This window comes from Marmota monax, unplaced genomic scaffold, assembly GCF_021218885.2.
Source record: "Marmota monax isolate L192 unplaced genomic scaffold, Marmota_monax_Labrador192_F-V1.1 WCK01_AAM20220418_F8-fsc00170, whole genome shotgun sequence".
Classification (NCBI taxonomy): domain Eukaryota; kingdom Metazoa; phylum Chordata; class Mammalia; order Rodentia; family Sciuridae; genus Marmota; species Marmota monax.
Genome location: NW_026692395.1, coordinates 1,859,764 through 1,875,360, shown reverse-complemented (window position 1 = coordinate 1,875,360; position 15,597 = coordinate 1,859,764). Strand labels below are relative to the sequence as shown.

Sequence of the window (15,597 nt, the reverse complement as noted above, 5' to 3'; positions counted from 1 at the left end):
CCTGTGGAGCCCTATCCTCAAATCCCCATGGGAAGGGCTTGAGATATAGCTCAGTGGTAGACCACTTGCTTAGCATGCAAGAGTTTCTAGGTTTGCTCCCTAGTACTATAGACAGACAGACGGATCCCCAAGGGCTCTGACTAGGGAGACATCACAGGGAGACCTCACCCTACCCAATCCTGTGCTCTCTCCTTTTCCTTGACTCTGCCCCAGCAGGAAAACCTCGACACCAGGGAGGTGGGGCGCTGGCGTGACTCTTTAATTAATTTATTCATTCTCTTTACACCCTCCCGGGGACTAAAAGGGGAGGGAAGTGACTGAGGTGTGTGTAATGGGGTTGAGGGAGTTTCCTGGCGCCCACGATGAAAGGCCGGGCTGACCGCCGCCGGCTCCCCTCCACGTCTAATTAGAGACCCGGGTTAGGCGCCCGAGGTCTGAGTTCTGACTGCAGACGCTGGACCCCCTCCTCCCAGACCCGAGGCACAGTGAAGCCTGAGAGTGCCAAGGAAGAGACTCCCAGTTCTGGAACCAACTCTGGGAAGGGGATATCTACCCCAAGAGAGAAAAAATGGAGGTGGGGGAGGCAAAGCTTTAAAATCTCCTTCTCTGGACTTGGTGGGTATGGTGGCAGGGCCTGTAAGGATGGGGAGGGAGCTGGAAGAGGGCCTTTAAACCTAGCCGCTGACTTTAGCCTCCTCCCCACAAATCTCATACAATTCTTGCTCACAAAAGGAAATAGGAAGGGTCTAGCTGTCTGGTTAGAGTCACAGAGCCGCAGCTGGGGCTGTAGATGCGATTGGGAACCACTCTCACATTATTATTATTATTATTATTATTATTATTATTATTATTATTATTATTATTTAGTTGCAGATGGACACACAGTATATTTATTTTTATGTGGTGCTGAGGATCAAACCCAGTGCCTCACACGTGTTAAGCAAGTGCTCTACCACTGAGCCACACCCCCAGCCCATCTTGCAGTATTCTTTTAAGGAAAAGAGAACTTTGGATCCTCACCAGTGGTAAGAGGCCAAGAGATGGCTTTAACCCCCTGCCCAAATAAACATCCAAGATAAGTCTACACAAAGCGTCCATAAAAGCAGCCTAGTGCACCACTCCTTCCAGTCAGGTAGCCACCTCCAAGAACCTCCCTCCTCCACTACTTAAAGACTTAAGTCCTAGAGGCCACGTGGCACGTTGGAGTTATAGAGGCTGTGCCTCCTGCTTCGGCTGGGGTCGAGAGGGCAGGGGGCTTTTCTGCAGAACACGACCGGGCTGCGGACAGCTCACCTTCAGACAGGGGGCGCTTTGGCCTCGGAGAGACAACGGGGCCGGGGGCGGACCCTACGGGGCGCACTCCTCCCACGCCGGTGTCAGGTTTACGGAACAGAGCTCCCAGGCCTGACGCGCCGTGTCCTGGAGGCCGCGAGGATTCCATTCGCCCTACCCGGCCCGGCTTGACACTGTCCGGACGCGCCATGTTCGCGCGTGGGTCCCGGAGGCGCCGCTCCGGGCGTTTGGTGAGCGACAATCAGGGCAGCGGTGGGGGTCAGGAGTAAACTGAGGCCCAGGTGAGGGCGCAGGGCACAGGGATACCCTGGAGAAGCCCCACAGAGAGTCGGGGAATCCCTATCCCCAGCTCTCCCAGACTTGGGCTCTGGGGCCGCTGGAGGTGTTGGATAAAGGAATATATAGATCTGGTGACCCACGCTCCTAAATCACCTCTCTGCACACCTTTATCAGTAACCCTATGTCGTGGTGTGTCCCTTTTCCTGGGAACTATGAGAGGGGATTCTTAGAGTCAAAAGGCTAAGTCTTGGGGTCTTGGGATGAGCAGGGACCTCCACACCCTGGGGAGGGAAATAGACTGAGGGATGGGATCCCACCCTTGTGGGGTGCCCCAATGCTTAGGGTGGAGGAACAGGGATTTGAGGTAAAAGGGCTTCCAGGCTCCCACCTGAGCCGGGGGAGCTTTTGACTTCCCATATGGGAGGGTCTTTCTTTTCCTTTGGAGGGAAGTCTCTTGACTAGGAAAGGTGGGGTCTGGGTTTGGTGATCCAAAGGAGTGAATAGTCCTAGTAAACATGAGGAATAAAGGCCAAGGCTTCATGGGGTGGGGGTTTCTGGATGGAGCAGGGGCTTCCTGAGATCCTAGGGGACAGTCCCCAGTTTCTTAGATATGAGGAAATGAAGGCAGGATTTGGGGGCAGGCTCTTGAGCTTCTGAAGGGAGTGGCATGGTTTATGTGGGGATCCCAAGGAAGAATGGGGGTCTCAGATTTCTACCCTATGGAATCCGACTGCTGCTGTCTTCTTGGTGGAGAAGCTGCTGGGATGAAGCCTAGGAGGGGATGCCCAGATTTGGGACTCTGTTCTGGTGGGATGAATACCCTGATTCTGGGGGAGGTCTGAAGGGATCTGAGGCTGGTGGGATGTGTCCAAGGCTGGGGGAGAGGCAAAGACTGCACAGGGAGAGTAATTCCTTGAAAAATGAACATATGGGAGGTGGCCCCAGTTGCCCCGCCTCTGGCTCGGTTGTCTTCCTCCCCCCGCGCTCCAGGCGCTGTCCCAGCCTGCCCAGCGCTGCCCTAGTGGGACAGGCCCCAGCGTGCAGTCGTGGGCCTAGGAGTGGAGAGGCAGGCGTTGACTTCTCCCTCTCTGCTTTGGCGCCTCGCCTGGCCCTGCGTCTGCCTCGGCCTACTACAGCCTCCAGAGGCTGAGGACCCAGACCGGGGCCAGCCCTGCAACTCCTGTAGAGAGCAGTGCCCCGGTTTCCTGCTGCATGGCTGGAGGTAAGTGAACCCTCTCCAGGACCTCAACTCTGTCATAGCCTTGCCCTCAGGGAAAACTACTGGAGGCTTAGACCATGTCCCTAGGCTTGAACTCTGCCCACAGAAAGATCTCTGTAGGGAAAAGAGCCTCAATCTCAGGCTCAGAGCCCCGCCCCCTAACTCATTACAAAGAATCCTGTTCCCAGGAGAGCTCCACCTACTACACAGTCCCCCGCCCAAGAGGCTTCCCCAAGCCTGACCCTGGCTCTGAGCATCGCCCACGCACTCCCCAACCCCTTTCTCCAGGACTCCATTCTTCTCCCAGGGCCAGCGTCCTATCCTCCTACTGGAGCTCATAGCCCACCTCCCCAACACACACAAGTTCAGTGCCTCATCACAGGGCTGGAGCCCTGCCTCAAGGGAGAGGGAGTTCCCCCACAAAGCACGGAGCCTTTCCTGAAGGGAAGCTCCTAGATTCAGAATTCCACTCTCAGTTCTGGAGTCCCACCACTCTCAGACCAGCTGCTTGCTCACTGCTCGGAGAGTCTGACCCAAGTCCCAGAACAGGAAGGTTAGGCGATATTCTCAAGACCCTATACAGCCCCTTGGCATTCTGTGTGCACACAGGTTCACAGCCCCAGCTCCAGTTCCCTTTGCCCGCATCTTATGACCCTGCCATCAGTCAGAAGCTGGGCCCCTCATAACCAGCACCCCACTCCCTATGACCTTGGCCACAGGCTCATAACCAGACCCTGACTCTTAGCCCCACGTCCTATCAGCCCCAAGGCCCATAGCTCTATACTCACAGCCCTTTGGTGGTAATCTACATGTCCTGCTCTTTCATTGAATTTGGCCTGTGAAGGGATTCAGGGGGGTCTGGATAGGCTACTCCTAGGTAACTGACCACCCATCTTGGCCCCCTCAGAAAGATCTGCCAGCACTGCAAATGCCCACGGGAGGAGCACGCAGTGCATGCAGTACCTGTGGACCTGGAACGCATCATGTGTCGACTAATCTCAGACTTCCAGCGCCACTCCATCTCGGATGATGACTCAGGCTGTGCATCAGAGGAGTATGCCTGGGTGCCCCCGGGCCTAAAACCTGAGCAGGTGACCATAGGCCAGCCACCCACTCTCATTCTCCAGTGGGTGCACACACATGCAGGCATGCACATACACTCACATAAACACACAAACACATAACACTCAAATAGGAATCTATTTCTGGAGCAATGCTAGAGTGTGTGGTCAAACTTCCAGTGTCCTTCTGACCTCTCTTGATGGAGACCCTTGAGTGATCACTGGATCAGTTCCCCAGGACTTGTTCACCCACTCTTATTGCACCCCCCACCCCAGGTCTTATCCAAGCATCTCATTCACCACATCATCATTGACTGATTCATTCCACAAATAATTACTGAGCGTCTACTGCAGACACAGTTCTAAGCACTGTGAACACCACAGTGAAGAAAACACACAAAATAGGGGCTAAGGGTATATGTAGCTCAGTGGTAGAGTACTTGCCAGCATGCCCAAGGCTCCAGATGGCCAGAAACAAACTTAAGCTCTTCCATCTGCAACTTCCTCATTTATTTATTTATTTATTTATTTATTTATTTATTTATTTATTTAGGGTACTGGGGATTGAACCCAGGGGCACTTAACCACTGAGCCACATCCCCATCCCTTTTTTCTATTTTATTTAGAGACAGGGTCTTGCTGAGTTGCTTAGGACCTCACCAAGTTGCTGAGGCTGGTTTTGAACTCATGATCCTCCTGCCTCAGCCTCCCAAGCCACTGGGATTACAAACATGTACCACCACACCCAGTTGACAGTTTTCACACAAGTGAACCCATCCACATATTCTTAGGTCATCTTTCACTCCTTTATCTTGACCCCCACAAGCAAATCCTCTTGTCCTACCAGCTCTACTTTCAAAATATATTCGGAATTGGGGTTTAGTGGTAGAGTGCTTGCCTAGCATGTGCAAGGCTCTGGGTTCCATCCCCAGCACTGGAGGAAACAAAAATATATATACATATACACTTTCATTCTCCAGAATTAGACTCACTACTTCCATCATCAGCACAGTCACCAGTTGTTGCAGTAGTCACTTGTTTCCTCCTCATTCTTCCCCCTGCTTCCTCCCTCATTCCTACAGGCTGTCACAGCAGCCATAGATCCTGTTAACTCCTAAGACAAATCATGTCCCTCCTTGCTCACAACCCTCTAGTGACTGATCCTTCATTGAGAGTTACAGTCAAAGTCCTCTCCATGGCCCTGCTACCTCTCTGGCCTCGCCTCCAACTGCTGTCCCCTTTGCTCACTTTCTCACACATACCTGCCAAGTACACTCCTGCCTCTGGGTCTTAACACTATTCTCTCTACCTGGATTGTTCTAATTCACATATCTGCTTAACTCACTTCTTCACATCCTTTGGAGCATCTCAAATATTCAATTCTTCTCCTTCTCCCCCCCCCCACCCTCCTCCTCCTCCTCCTCCTCCTCCTCCTCCTCCTCCTCCTCCGTACTGGGGATTGAACCCAGGAGCATTTTAACCACTGAACCACATCCCCAGCCCTTTTTATTTTTTATTTTGAGACAGGGTCTCACTAAGTCACTTAGGGCCTTGCTAAGTTGCTGAACCTGTCCTCAAACTTGCAATCCTCCTGTCAGAGCTTCCCAAGCTGATGGGATTGCTGGGATTATAGGCATGTGCCAGCAAGCCTGATTCTCCCCTTTTTTAAAAAATATTAAGACAGGGTCCTGCTAAGTTGCTGAGGCTGGCCTATAACTTGCAACCCTTTTGCCTTGGCCTTCCTAGGTGCTAGAATGTCAGGCATGCACCACTATGCCCGGCTAGACATTAAATTCTCACAGAGGCCTACCTGAGTTCCTTATTACAGTTCCACTGCCCGCTCCCCTTCCTTGCTATTTTTTTCTGGCACTGGAGATTGAATCCCAGAGCTCTCTACCACTAAGTTATATCCCTAGCCTTTCTTATTCTTTATTTTGAGACATGGCCTCAATAAACTCTTGAGGATGGCCTTGTACTTGAGATCCTCCTTTCTTGGCCTCCAAAGTCATTGGGATTACAGGCCTGAACCTGCACCTGCCTCCTTCCCTGTTTTTTTGTTCCATATCCCTTATACCATCTGACATAGTTTTTCCCTTCAATATCTGCAGGTTCCACATCTTCAGGTTCAACCAGTTGTGGATCAAGATTTGAAAAAAAAAATTGCACTTGTACTAAACACATACAGACTTTTTTCCTTGTCATTATTTTCCTAAACAATACTTCTTTTTTATGGTGCTGGAGATTAAACCTATGGTCTTGGACTTGTTAGGCAAATGCTCTACTATTGATTTATACCCCTAGACTGTAAACAATACAACTATTTAAATAGCATTTATATTGTATCAGGCATTACAAGTAATGCAGAAAGGATTTAAAGTGTGTGGGTGGATGTGTATAGGTTATATGCAAACACTGCACCATCTTATACAAGGAACTTGAGCATCTGCTGATTTTGATATCCATGAGGGGTCCTGAAACCAATCCCCCAAAGATCCCAAAGGATGACTATATGTTTACATGTTTGTTTATTGGCTATTTCTCTTTTCAGGAATCTAAACTTCACATGGAAAGATATATTTGGTTTTTTTGGTACTAGGGATTGAACCCTATGGTTCTTTACCCCTGAGCTACATCTCCAGTCCTTTTATTTTTTTTTTCTTTTTTACAATTTTGAGAAAGGGTCTCACTAAGTTGCTTAGGGCCTCACTAAATTGCTGAGGCCAGTCTCAAACTTGGAATCCTCCTGCCCCGACCTCCTGAGTTACTGGGCCTACAGATGTGAGCTACTGCACCGAGCAGGATATGTTGTGTGTATGTGTGTGTGTGTGTGTGTATTGCAGTGCTGGGGACTCAACCAGGGTTAAGGGAAAAATGGGAGGAGAGGAAGTGGAGTGCACATAAGCATTCACAACTCTTTTGAGGAATTTTGCTGTACAGAAAAAGGAGAAAAGTGGAGCATAACTGGAGGGGAAAGTAGGGTCAAGACATGAGAACTCTCAGCATATTTGGGAGCTTTAGGGAGAAGGAGGAACCAAGAGACGTTCCCCTGATGAGTTTAATTTTTTAGAGAGGCAGGGACCCACCATCTCATTGCATCCCTACCACCCTTAATCTCAATTATTTTCTCCTACCCACCCCCACCATGTCCTCCCAGGTATACCAGTTTTTCAGCTGCCTCCCAGAAGATAAGGTCCCCTATGTCAACAGTCCTGGGGAGAAATACAGGATCAAGCAGTTGCTGCATCAGCTGCCCCCACACGATAGTGAGGTGAGAGAGAAGACGGAAAGAGCATGCTGGGTAGAGAGCACAGCCTGGGCAAATGCAGGACAGTTGGAAATGGGTAGGGTTGAAGGAGAAAAGGTAAACTGAGCTGAGCTTAGGGCTGAACAGGCAGGGGCCATCAGGGAACATTCCTTGGCAAAACCACAGCTTGGCTTTGGAAAAAGGGGGAAGGGGTAGGTATTTCAGGCAGGAGGCACCAGCTATAGAAAGTCCTAGAAGTTAACTTGTGAGTGTGGATGAAGTCTGGAAGACCCCTGCTCCCCTCAGGCACAGTACTGCACAGCACTGGAAGAGGAGGAGAAGAAAGAACTGAGAGCCTTCAGTCAGCAGCGGAAGCGAGAGAATCTGGGGCGTGGAACTGTACGCATCTTCCCAGTGACCATCACTGGGGCCATCTGTGAAGAGGTAAATCATGAAGGGCCTTGGATTGAAGGTCCTGGGGTGCAGGGCCCACCTATTAGGCCCTGCAAAGCTGAGGCCTGCCACTCAAGCCCCAGTAGACTGTCTCTAGGGCCCCCTCTACTGGACCAAATGTGTCTCTATAGCCCACTGATAGATAGGACCTGTCCCTGGGATTCCACTGTTGGGTATAGATTTTCTCTAAGGAGGCCTTGGTGTATTCTCTCCATGGTTTCTTTCCTCCATGCAATAATGGACATGGGCCGTGGGCTATCTCTCTTGTCCTCTAGTGGTCAGGACTTGTGCTTAAGAATTGACCCAGAAGCTGGAGGTATGACTCAGTGGCAGAGCACTGTTTAGCCTGCTCAAGATTCAATCCCCAGCACAAAGAAACTGACCCACAGTGGCAGGACCTGTGTCCAAAGCCAAGTGGTGGGTGGAATTATCTCTAAGGCCTTTTCTGGTGGGTGGAGCTTGTCCTTAGAACTTACTGTTGGTTGAAGTCTGTCAATAAGGTCCTGGTGGTTAGATCTGTTCTGTCTCTATGTCTGCTCCAGCCCCCTATGCAGGAGGATTGCCTGTAAGGCCACCCTCAATATGTAGTGCCTGTCTCTATGGTTTCTGACCATGAACAGGGTCAGTCACTAAGGCACCCCCGTAAGTGAAAACTGTCTCCAATTTACCCTGTAACTGATTTAAAAATATTACTGCTAAGCAGAATGGCATACACCCATAATCCTAGCAGCTCAGGAGGCTGTAGCAGGAGGATTGCAAGTTCAAAGCCAGCCTCAGCAGTTTATCGAGGCCCTGAGCAACTTAGCAAGACCCTGTCTCAAAATAAAAAGGGTAGAGATGTGGCTCAGTGGTTAAGCACCCCTGGGTTTAATTCCCAGTACCAAAAAATAAAAAAGTTACCCTGTACGTGGGGCCAGTCATAAAACTTGACCATGGGAAAGGCCCAAGTGTGACATACCTGGCTGACCCAATCCATCTGACTATTTTAGTGATGGTGACCGTGTCTGTCTGTCATTTGGCAGTGTGGGAAGCAGATTGGAGGTGGGGACATTGCGGTGTTTGCCAGCCGTGCAGGCCTGGGTGCCTGCTGGCACCCACAGTGCTTTGTGTGCACCACATGCCGGGAGCTGCTTGTTGACCTCATCTACTTCTATCATGCTGGCAAGGTCTACTGTGGGCGTCACCATGCTGAACGCCTGCGCCCACGCTGCCAAGCCTGTGACGAGGTTTGTGCCTCTCTGCCCAGGGGTGGGAGTGGAGGGCGGAAAGGGTCAGGGCAGAACCTTCTGACAGCTACAGATGGCCTGCACCTTCCAGATCATTTTTTCCCCTGAGTGCACAGAAGCTGAGGGCCGGCACTGGCATATGGGTCACTTCTGCTGCTTCGAGTGTGAAGCTTCACTAGGAGGGCAGCGCTATGTCATGCGGCAAAGCCGCCCCCACTGCTGTGCCTGCTATGAGGCCCGACATGCGGAGTACTGTGATGGCTGTGGGGAGCACATCGGTGGGTGAATAATGGGACTCAATGGAGGGATGCATGTATAGCTGGGCCACAGCCCCACGCCACCAGGCCCTAGCCCCCACTACACCCTGTCCTTTAACTCAGTCCCAGCATCACAGTCTAGTGCTTTTCACTGCAAGCTCCATCCCCAATATCCCAAGCTTTGCCATAAGGCCTACTTACACATTAGGCCACTGTGACATGTCTCCACCCACCAGCAGCACAAAGCCCTCTAAGCCTAGCCTCTGCTTGCCCTGAGCTATGCCCCATTTTCTTCCACTTTCCTCCACCAGCCTAGATTTGGTCCCACCTTCTAGTGACACTATCCCCTCTAAGCTCTGCCACAGCCATCCAGGCCTCTTCTTGAGGCCCACCCACCTGAAGTCACCTCCCTTTAATGTCTGTCTGGCTCACATCATAAGAGTCCTCCAGTGATTAACCCCACTCCCAGAGGGGCACCCTGGGCAATAAAGGGAGGTGGGTAGGTAAGACATTTGCCAATCTCCAGGAGAGACTCAGGAGGATGAGGAGCCGTGTGGTGTGGACCAAACCCCACTCCAGAGTGATCCCATTTAGGAAGGGGGGCGGCAAATCAGGGTGCACTGCCTCCAATCCACCACTTTTTTCCAATTAAGGCCCCATTCATGAGGACTGGGAGTATGCCTGGGGTTCTGCCTCAGTCCCCACCCCTGACTTTGGTCCCCACAGGCCTGGACCAGGGCCAGATGGCTTATGAGGGTCAGCATTGGCACGCTTCAGACCGCTGCTTCTGCTGCAGTCGCTGTGGCAGAGCCCTATTGGGCCGCCCCTTCCTGCCCCGACGTGGCCTAATCTTCTGCTCCCGAGCCTGTAGCCTTGGGTCTGAGCCCACCGCTCCAGGGCCCGGCCGCCGCAGCTGGAGCGGAGGCACAATCGCCGCCCGGCTGGCAACTTCCTCGTCCTCTTTCCCTGCTGCGGAGGTGAATTCTGAGACGGCCACCAAAGGCACCTGCACGGAGGCGGCGCCTGGTGAGAGCCACGCCCAGTCACAGCCCCGCCCCCCACCTCAACCTGAGCCCTTCCCCAGGGCTTGCCCAGGCCCCGCCCAGTGTTTGACCCAGCCTTCTTTGCCGCACCATTCCAGGCTGGTCTCCAGCCCCAGCTACACCTGCCTCGGGAACCCTGGGTTTACCCTGCTTTTATACAGGGTGCTTCTCTTGCTTCCTGCTGGAGCCCAAGTTCCTCCTTTCCTTCAACCCGTCACCCTCCACCCACTGCACTCAGGCCCCACCCCTATTCTGTGGTAAATCCAATCTACTCCATCCCAAGCCTCCCGTCTCCCATCCCAGCAGCTTCCCCAACCCTTGGCCACGCCCCATACACCAATCGTACCTGGTTCCTCCTGCATTTTTTTCTTCCTCCCTTCACCCAATCTGCACCAGGCTTCAGATCCCTGTCCCCACTTCCCTAGTCTTAGTGGGTGGAAAAGGAGAAGGCCTTTCCACAAGCCTCCTCACAGGTGGGGGCTGCAGATACAGGGAGCCCCCATCTCTTCTTTTCCAGCTACAGGCGCCGAGGAGCCCTCCCCCTTTACGAGAGGGGCCCCCCATCGCCACTCCATGCCCGAGCTGGGGCTCCGCAACGCTCCGGAGCAACCCCTGGAGTCTCCAGAGCAACCAGACCTGCGTCCTGACGATAGTGCCTTTGGCCGCCAAAGCACCCCTCGTGTTAGTTTCCGTGAGCCTCTGGTCTCAGAGGGAGGTCCGCGGAGGACCCTGAGTGCACCTCCGGCCCAGCGCCGCAGGCCACGTAGTCCCCCACCTAGGGCCCCCAGCCGTCGCCGCCGCCGCCACCATCATCACAACCACCACCACCACCACCGCCACACGGGCCGACGTGGCTACCATCGCTGTGACTTGGGATCAGGGTCCGACTCAGGATCTTGCTCCAGCTCACCCTCCAGCCCCAGTTCTGAATCCTCTGAGGATGATGGATTCTTCCTAGGGGAACGTATTCCACTGCCCCCTCACCTGCGCAGGCCCACAACCTCTCCCAACAGTGCAGCTGAGACTTTAGGCTCTGTGACCCCACAGCTCCATGGGGATTCTCGCACAGGGATGCCTCGCCAGGCCCGAGACAAGAACTGCATCGTGGCTTAAAGACCTAGGCAGCTCTGGAGGGGGCTCTATTCTCTGATAAGCGTAGATGATTCCGCCCACCCTGAACTAAGTCAAGTACCCTTTCTTCCTCCCTCTTTCTTCTGTTTGTATTATTGAAATAATTTAATGTTTGTCGTAAAACAGGCCTGGCTTCTTTGCTTCCTTTACTCCAGGTCAACCCACCTGGATGTTTGAGATTTGTTCACATTTGATCAGAGGATTAATTTATTCATTATCATAGACTTTAACAATGTTTATTATTTATTTCTCTCTCCACAGAACCATCCCCCAAAATGAGGAGGTTATTTGGAGTGGGTCACCAGGTGGAGTGTACACTCTGAAATCCTAGGCACCCACTTCCCTCACTTTGTGGTTTAGGTGGGAGTGTGGTCCAGGCAGAACTGAATACTGAAGAAGGGAGGGGGACCTAGGCATACCCATAAAGGTGACCATACCCAGGATGATTGAGTAGCAGTCTGGAAGACAAAATTCTCCCAGAAAAGGCACTGTTACCTCAACAGGGGGCTAGAAGTTGGTTGGCTGGGAGGATTGTTGTGAGAGTGGGAAGAAGTGTTTTCCAAAAGAAGTTATTTTCAAACTGCAGAGAGAAATGAGGGGAGTTCTACACCGGGCCATCTGTGGGGTCTGCAGGAGGAAGAGAGAAAACATTGGCTAGATCCATGTGCCTATTTTTAAAAAATATTTATTCTTTAGTTGTAGGTGGACACAATACCTTTATTTAATTTTTGTGTGGCGCTGAGGATCAAACTCAGTGCCTCACGCATGCTAAACGAGCACTTTTCCTCTGAGCCACAACCCCAGCCCCATCCATATGCCCATTTTACAAACAGGAATGTTGAAGCTTATGGCACTTACTGATACGAGACATAAGGGCATTATTACCCTCCCTTGGGAGATACCTTTCCTTTTTCTCCTTTGCTCTCTCAGCAACACACACACACACACTTACCAGTGGGGGCTGCTGTATGTCTTTGTTGCCGAAGAGGGAAGGTAAAGTAGGCATCATAGCCAAAGAGGCACACAGCTATCAGTCCCAGTACCTGGGGATGGAGATGAGAGTGAGGGAGTTGGATTAGGTAGTTGGCCCATTCAGACTCCTAACTCCAGGTATCCACCACCTCCAGGGACTGCCCCATGCAGGATGGTAACTCCTATCTAGATTGGAAGCCCCAGAGCCAAAGAGAAAGTCCAGGAGGCTGGATTCTACCCCACTCCGCCCCTAGGACCTCTCAACACAGGGCAGCCAGCCAAATGTAGGGGGCATATTTCATCCTACATTTGAGACAAAGTTCTAACAGATGGCAATCTAGCATGTTTATACTTCCAACAAAGGCCCTGTGTCTGACAATGGGCAGCCCTTTATAGCAAATGATCTTTGGAGATAAACCATGGCTGGGGCCAGACTTTCCTGTTGGCCCTGAGAATAAGTTTTTGCCAAAAGCAGAAGCAGATGGTCCCTGGATCTTCAAACCCTTTTCCCTATGCTCTAGAGGTGCCTCCACAGGCTTACCCCTGCAGCAATTCTGGATTGGCTTCTGTTGTCAACAAGGACTAAAATGGAGGTGATCAGGTAGAGGATCGATGCTATGAGAGTTCGGAAGAAATCCTGTGAGGTGTAGGGAGAAGAGGGAAGTCAGCATCCAGAGTTCCCCAGACAATCCCAACTGCCCAGGCCCCTGCCCAGCTTGCCATTTTGACCCCTTCTCACACTCCAGGGCCAGTTGATGAATGGTATCTTGGCATGCAGGCCACACATGTAGATGACAAAGAAGACAGCAGCAAGGATCATCTCAATCACAGACAGAGAGGAGTACGCTGATGTGGAGGCACTGAAGCAAATCAGAATCACCAGGCACAATACCTGGAAGGGTGACATGGGAACAGGGGTCCCAGTTAGTTCCGAAGGCTGAGGGAACTAGTTTAAATTGGCTACCAGAAAAAATAAATTAATTCCACTTCTCAGAGCTGGAAATATACCTCAATGGTAGTACCTTGCATGCACAAGGCCCTGGGTTACATCCCCAACACCCTCCCCCCTCCAAAAAAAAAAAAAAAAAGATCCACTTCTCAGATACCTACCAGGTCTGGGAAAAAATGAGACACAATAATTGCTAAACACTTTCTGTGTGTTCCCTGTGCCTGGAGCAATGTGGGTTTTTGTTTGTTTGTTTGGTTGGTTGGTTTCTAGAGATTGAACCTACAGGTACTTTACCACTGAACTACATCTCTCGCCCTTTTTATTTTGAGACAGGGTCTTGCTAAATTGCTCAGGGGCTCGCTAAATTGCTGAAGCTGGCCTCTAACTTGTGATCCTTCAGCCACAGCCTCCCAAATCGCTGGGATTACAGGCTTGAGCCACCATGCTGGGCTCTAAGCATTGTTCTCGGTTAAAAATATTAATTCATTTAGTCATCACAACCACCTAATGAGCTAGATACTATTAGTATCTCTGTTTTACAGATGAGAAAAGTGAGTCAGAGAAGTTAAGTGGCTTCCCAGGGTCACTCATAAAGTAAGGAGCACAGTTGGGTGCCTCAGTTCCCCCGCTTTCCCTTCTAGGATATCCCCTGCCTAGGGGAGTGGCTCTGCCAGGTGTTTTGCGAGCAAGACTGGCGCCAGCTTCCAGCCCATAAGAAGGCGGAACGTGCGGTTCCCCCAGCAACCCCTTTGGGAAGCGGTGAGAGTGACACTGGAGGGGCAGGGCTCCGTTAAAGGTACCGCACCCCTCTCATAAGTGACTCAAAGGCGGTGCCCACTTTGAGGGGCGGGAAACCCAGGTTCCCCAGGCGCCTGAAGAGCTAAGGATCTTCCGCCCAGTCCCAAAAGGGCAAGAAAGAACTGGCGGAGGGTGGGGCACACCACCCCGCCACACTAGTGCACGGGGCCCCACCCCAACAGGCCCCGCCTCTCGGCACACTGCCAGCCCGCCCGCCAGTGTCCAGGCCGCGCCACGCCCTGCCACGGAAGGCACCCCACTTCTCAGGCCCCCACGACCCCTTTGATGAGTCCACTGAGTCCTGGAGGGCTTCTCCCACCAAAACCCCCATGTGCGTCCCAGGCTCCCCGCTTCGTCCTTGCTCCACCAACTCTCCAACACCCTCCCAAATCACACCAACTCCCGCTGCACCCCCAGTTCCCAGCCACGAACCCAGCCACCTGCGCCCCAAGGCCCAGCGCCCCGACCACGTGCCTGCCTCACCCAGGACTGTCCAGTACAGCGTGGTCGCGCCACCCCACCCCGCCTTTGCCCACCCGCCTGCCCGGGGACGCTCACAATCTCGGCGAACAGGAGGATTCCCTTGCGGGTGCGCGAGTAGCTGGTGCAGGCGGCCCAGCAGCCGGGGGCCGAGAGACGCTCGGAATCCGCCATGGCGTGGGTTGGAGTTCCTGCGGGTACAGAGGATCTGCTGGCTCGCTGGCTCGCTGGCTCGCGGGTTCGAGGACGCTGCACACCCAGCCGTCTTGCCCGCCGTCTGGCCGGTAAGGGGGCCCCCGGGGCGAAGGAGGGAGTGAATCACCGCGCTGAGCCCAAGCGGGCGGGGCCGGAGTGGGCCGGGCCAGGTGGCTGCCGCCCCGGAAGCCCCCTTGCCCCGCCCGCCAAGGACTGTCCCAGCCCGGCGCAAAGCCTTGAGGACGCCCCATCCCCAAGGTGCTTTGCAGCTCCAGGTACCGGGCGGGCGCGGGAATATCAATACCCTTCGCCTTTTTAAAATTCAAAACAGAGTTGCCTCAACTTAGAACTGCGGGAATCTGGCTTTGGGAGGGAGTGACTCAGTTTCCTTAGCTGAAAACCAGCCGAGGCCATGGTTAAACCCGAAAGTCTAAGGGCCAGGTATGTTTCCAGAATTCGGAAAATGTGGGATTTTAGAAAGTTTTCCCGATGCCTGTATGATATATTACTTAACACCCTCAGCGAGGTCTGGGATGGTTAGGGTTAATTATTTCCTCAAAAAAAAAAAAAAAAAAAACTGTGAATGTTCACAACAAGTGGGATAAATAAGGACTGAATATTGTTTTTCATCAGATCAGGTCAGCTTGTACAGACGATTGGTACCAAACCTGTGGTGGGCATGGGGCAGTCAGTTTCCAGAGCTTTTTGGATTTTGGAACTTTGGATAAAAGATAGCGGGGTGAAAAAATCTCAGCAGTGATGAGAATGAGACCATGGTGATGCAAAGGTGGAGTTAAAGCAGGGCCTGATGAGCATGGAGCTGCTCAGTAAATGCGGGTGGACATTGTTAATAGGTTTAGAGCCAGGACAGCCCAGGGTCTGATTCTGTGCAGTGCGATTCCAGAGAAGTCTTGGCCCTAAGTGCTGGGCCTCAGTTTCCAGTTTTGAGGAGAAAGGCATATTTATTGCTGGGAGCTTGGCAAGGTAGGGGATGGCT

General features: G+C 52.4%; 2 protein-coding genes across 3 annotated transcripts; one reads left to right on the top strand and one right to left on the bottom strand.

Moving 5' to 3' along the window:
• The first annotated feature begins 1,342 nt into the window (after nt 1-1,342).
• On the top strand, nt 1,343-11,331 carry Prickle3 (prickle planar cell polarity protein 3). 2 transcript variants are annotated; one of them, XM_046442543.2, is made up of 9 exons: nt 1,343-1,523; nt 2,709-2,794; nt 3,699-3,882; nt 7,007-7,120; nt 7,403-7,540; nt 8,572-8,775; nt 8,867-9,053; nt 9,759-10,058; nt 10,593-11,331. In XM_046442543.2, exons 1-9 carry the CDS (start codon nt 1,482-1,484, stop codon nt 11,186-11,188), a joined length of 1,851 nt encoding a protein of 616 aa, XP_046298499.1. In that variant the 5' UTR covers nt 1,343-1,481; the 3' UTR covers nt 11,189-11,331. The 2 variants fall into 2 exon arrangements, with proteins under 2 accessions (XP_046298499.1, XP_058434686.1); XM_058578703.1 differs by lacking the exons at nt 1,343-1,523; nt 2,709-2,794 and having other exon boundaries at nt 3,748-3,882; nt 5,961-7,120.
• Nucleotides 11,332-11,426: 95 nt separating this feature from the next.
• On the bottom strand, nt 11,427-14,757 carry Plp2 (proteolipid protein 2). Its single transcript, XM_046442544.2, has 5 exons — nt 14,484-14,757; nt 12,918-13,070; nt 12,720-12,815; nt 12,159-12,249; nt 11,427-11,833 (listed from the first exon to the last, which is right to left on the bottom strand). Exons 1-5 carry the CDS (start codon nt 14,577-14,579, stop codon nt 11,811-11,813), a joined length of 459 nt encoding a protein of 152 aa, XP_046298500.1. The 5' UTR covers nt 14,580-14,757; the 3' UTR covers nt 11,427-11,810.
• Nucleotides 14,758-15,597: the final 840 nt, after the last annotated feature.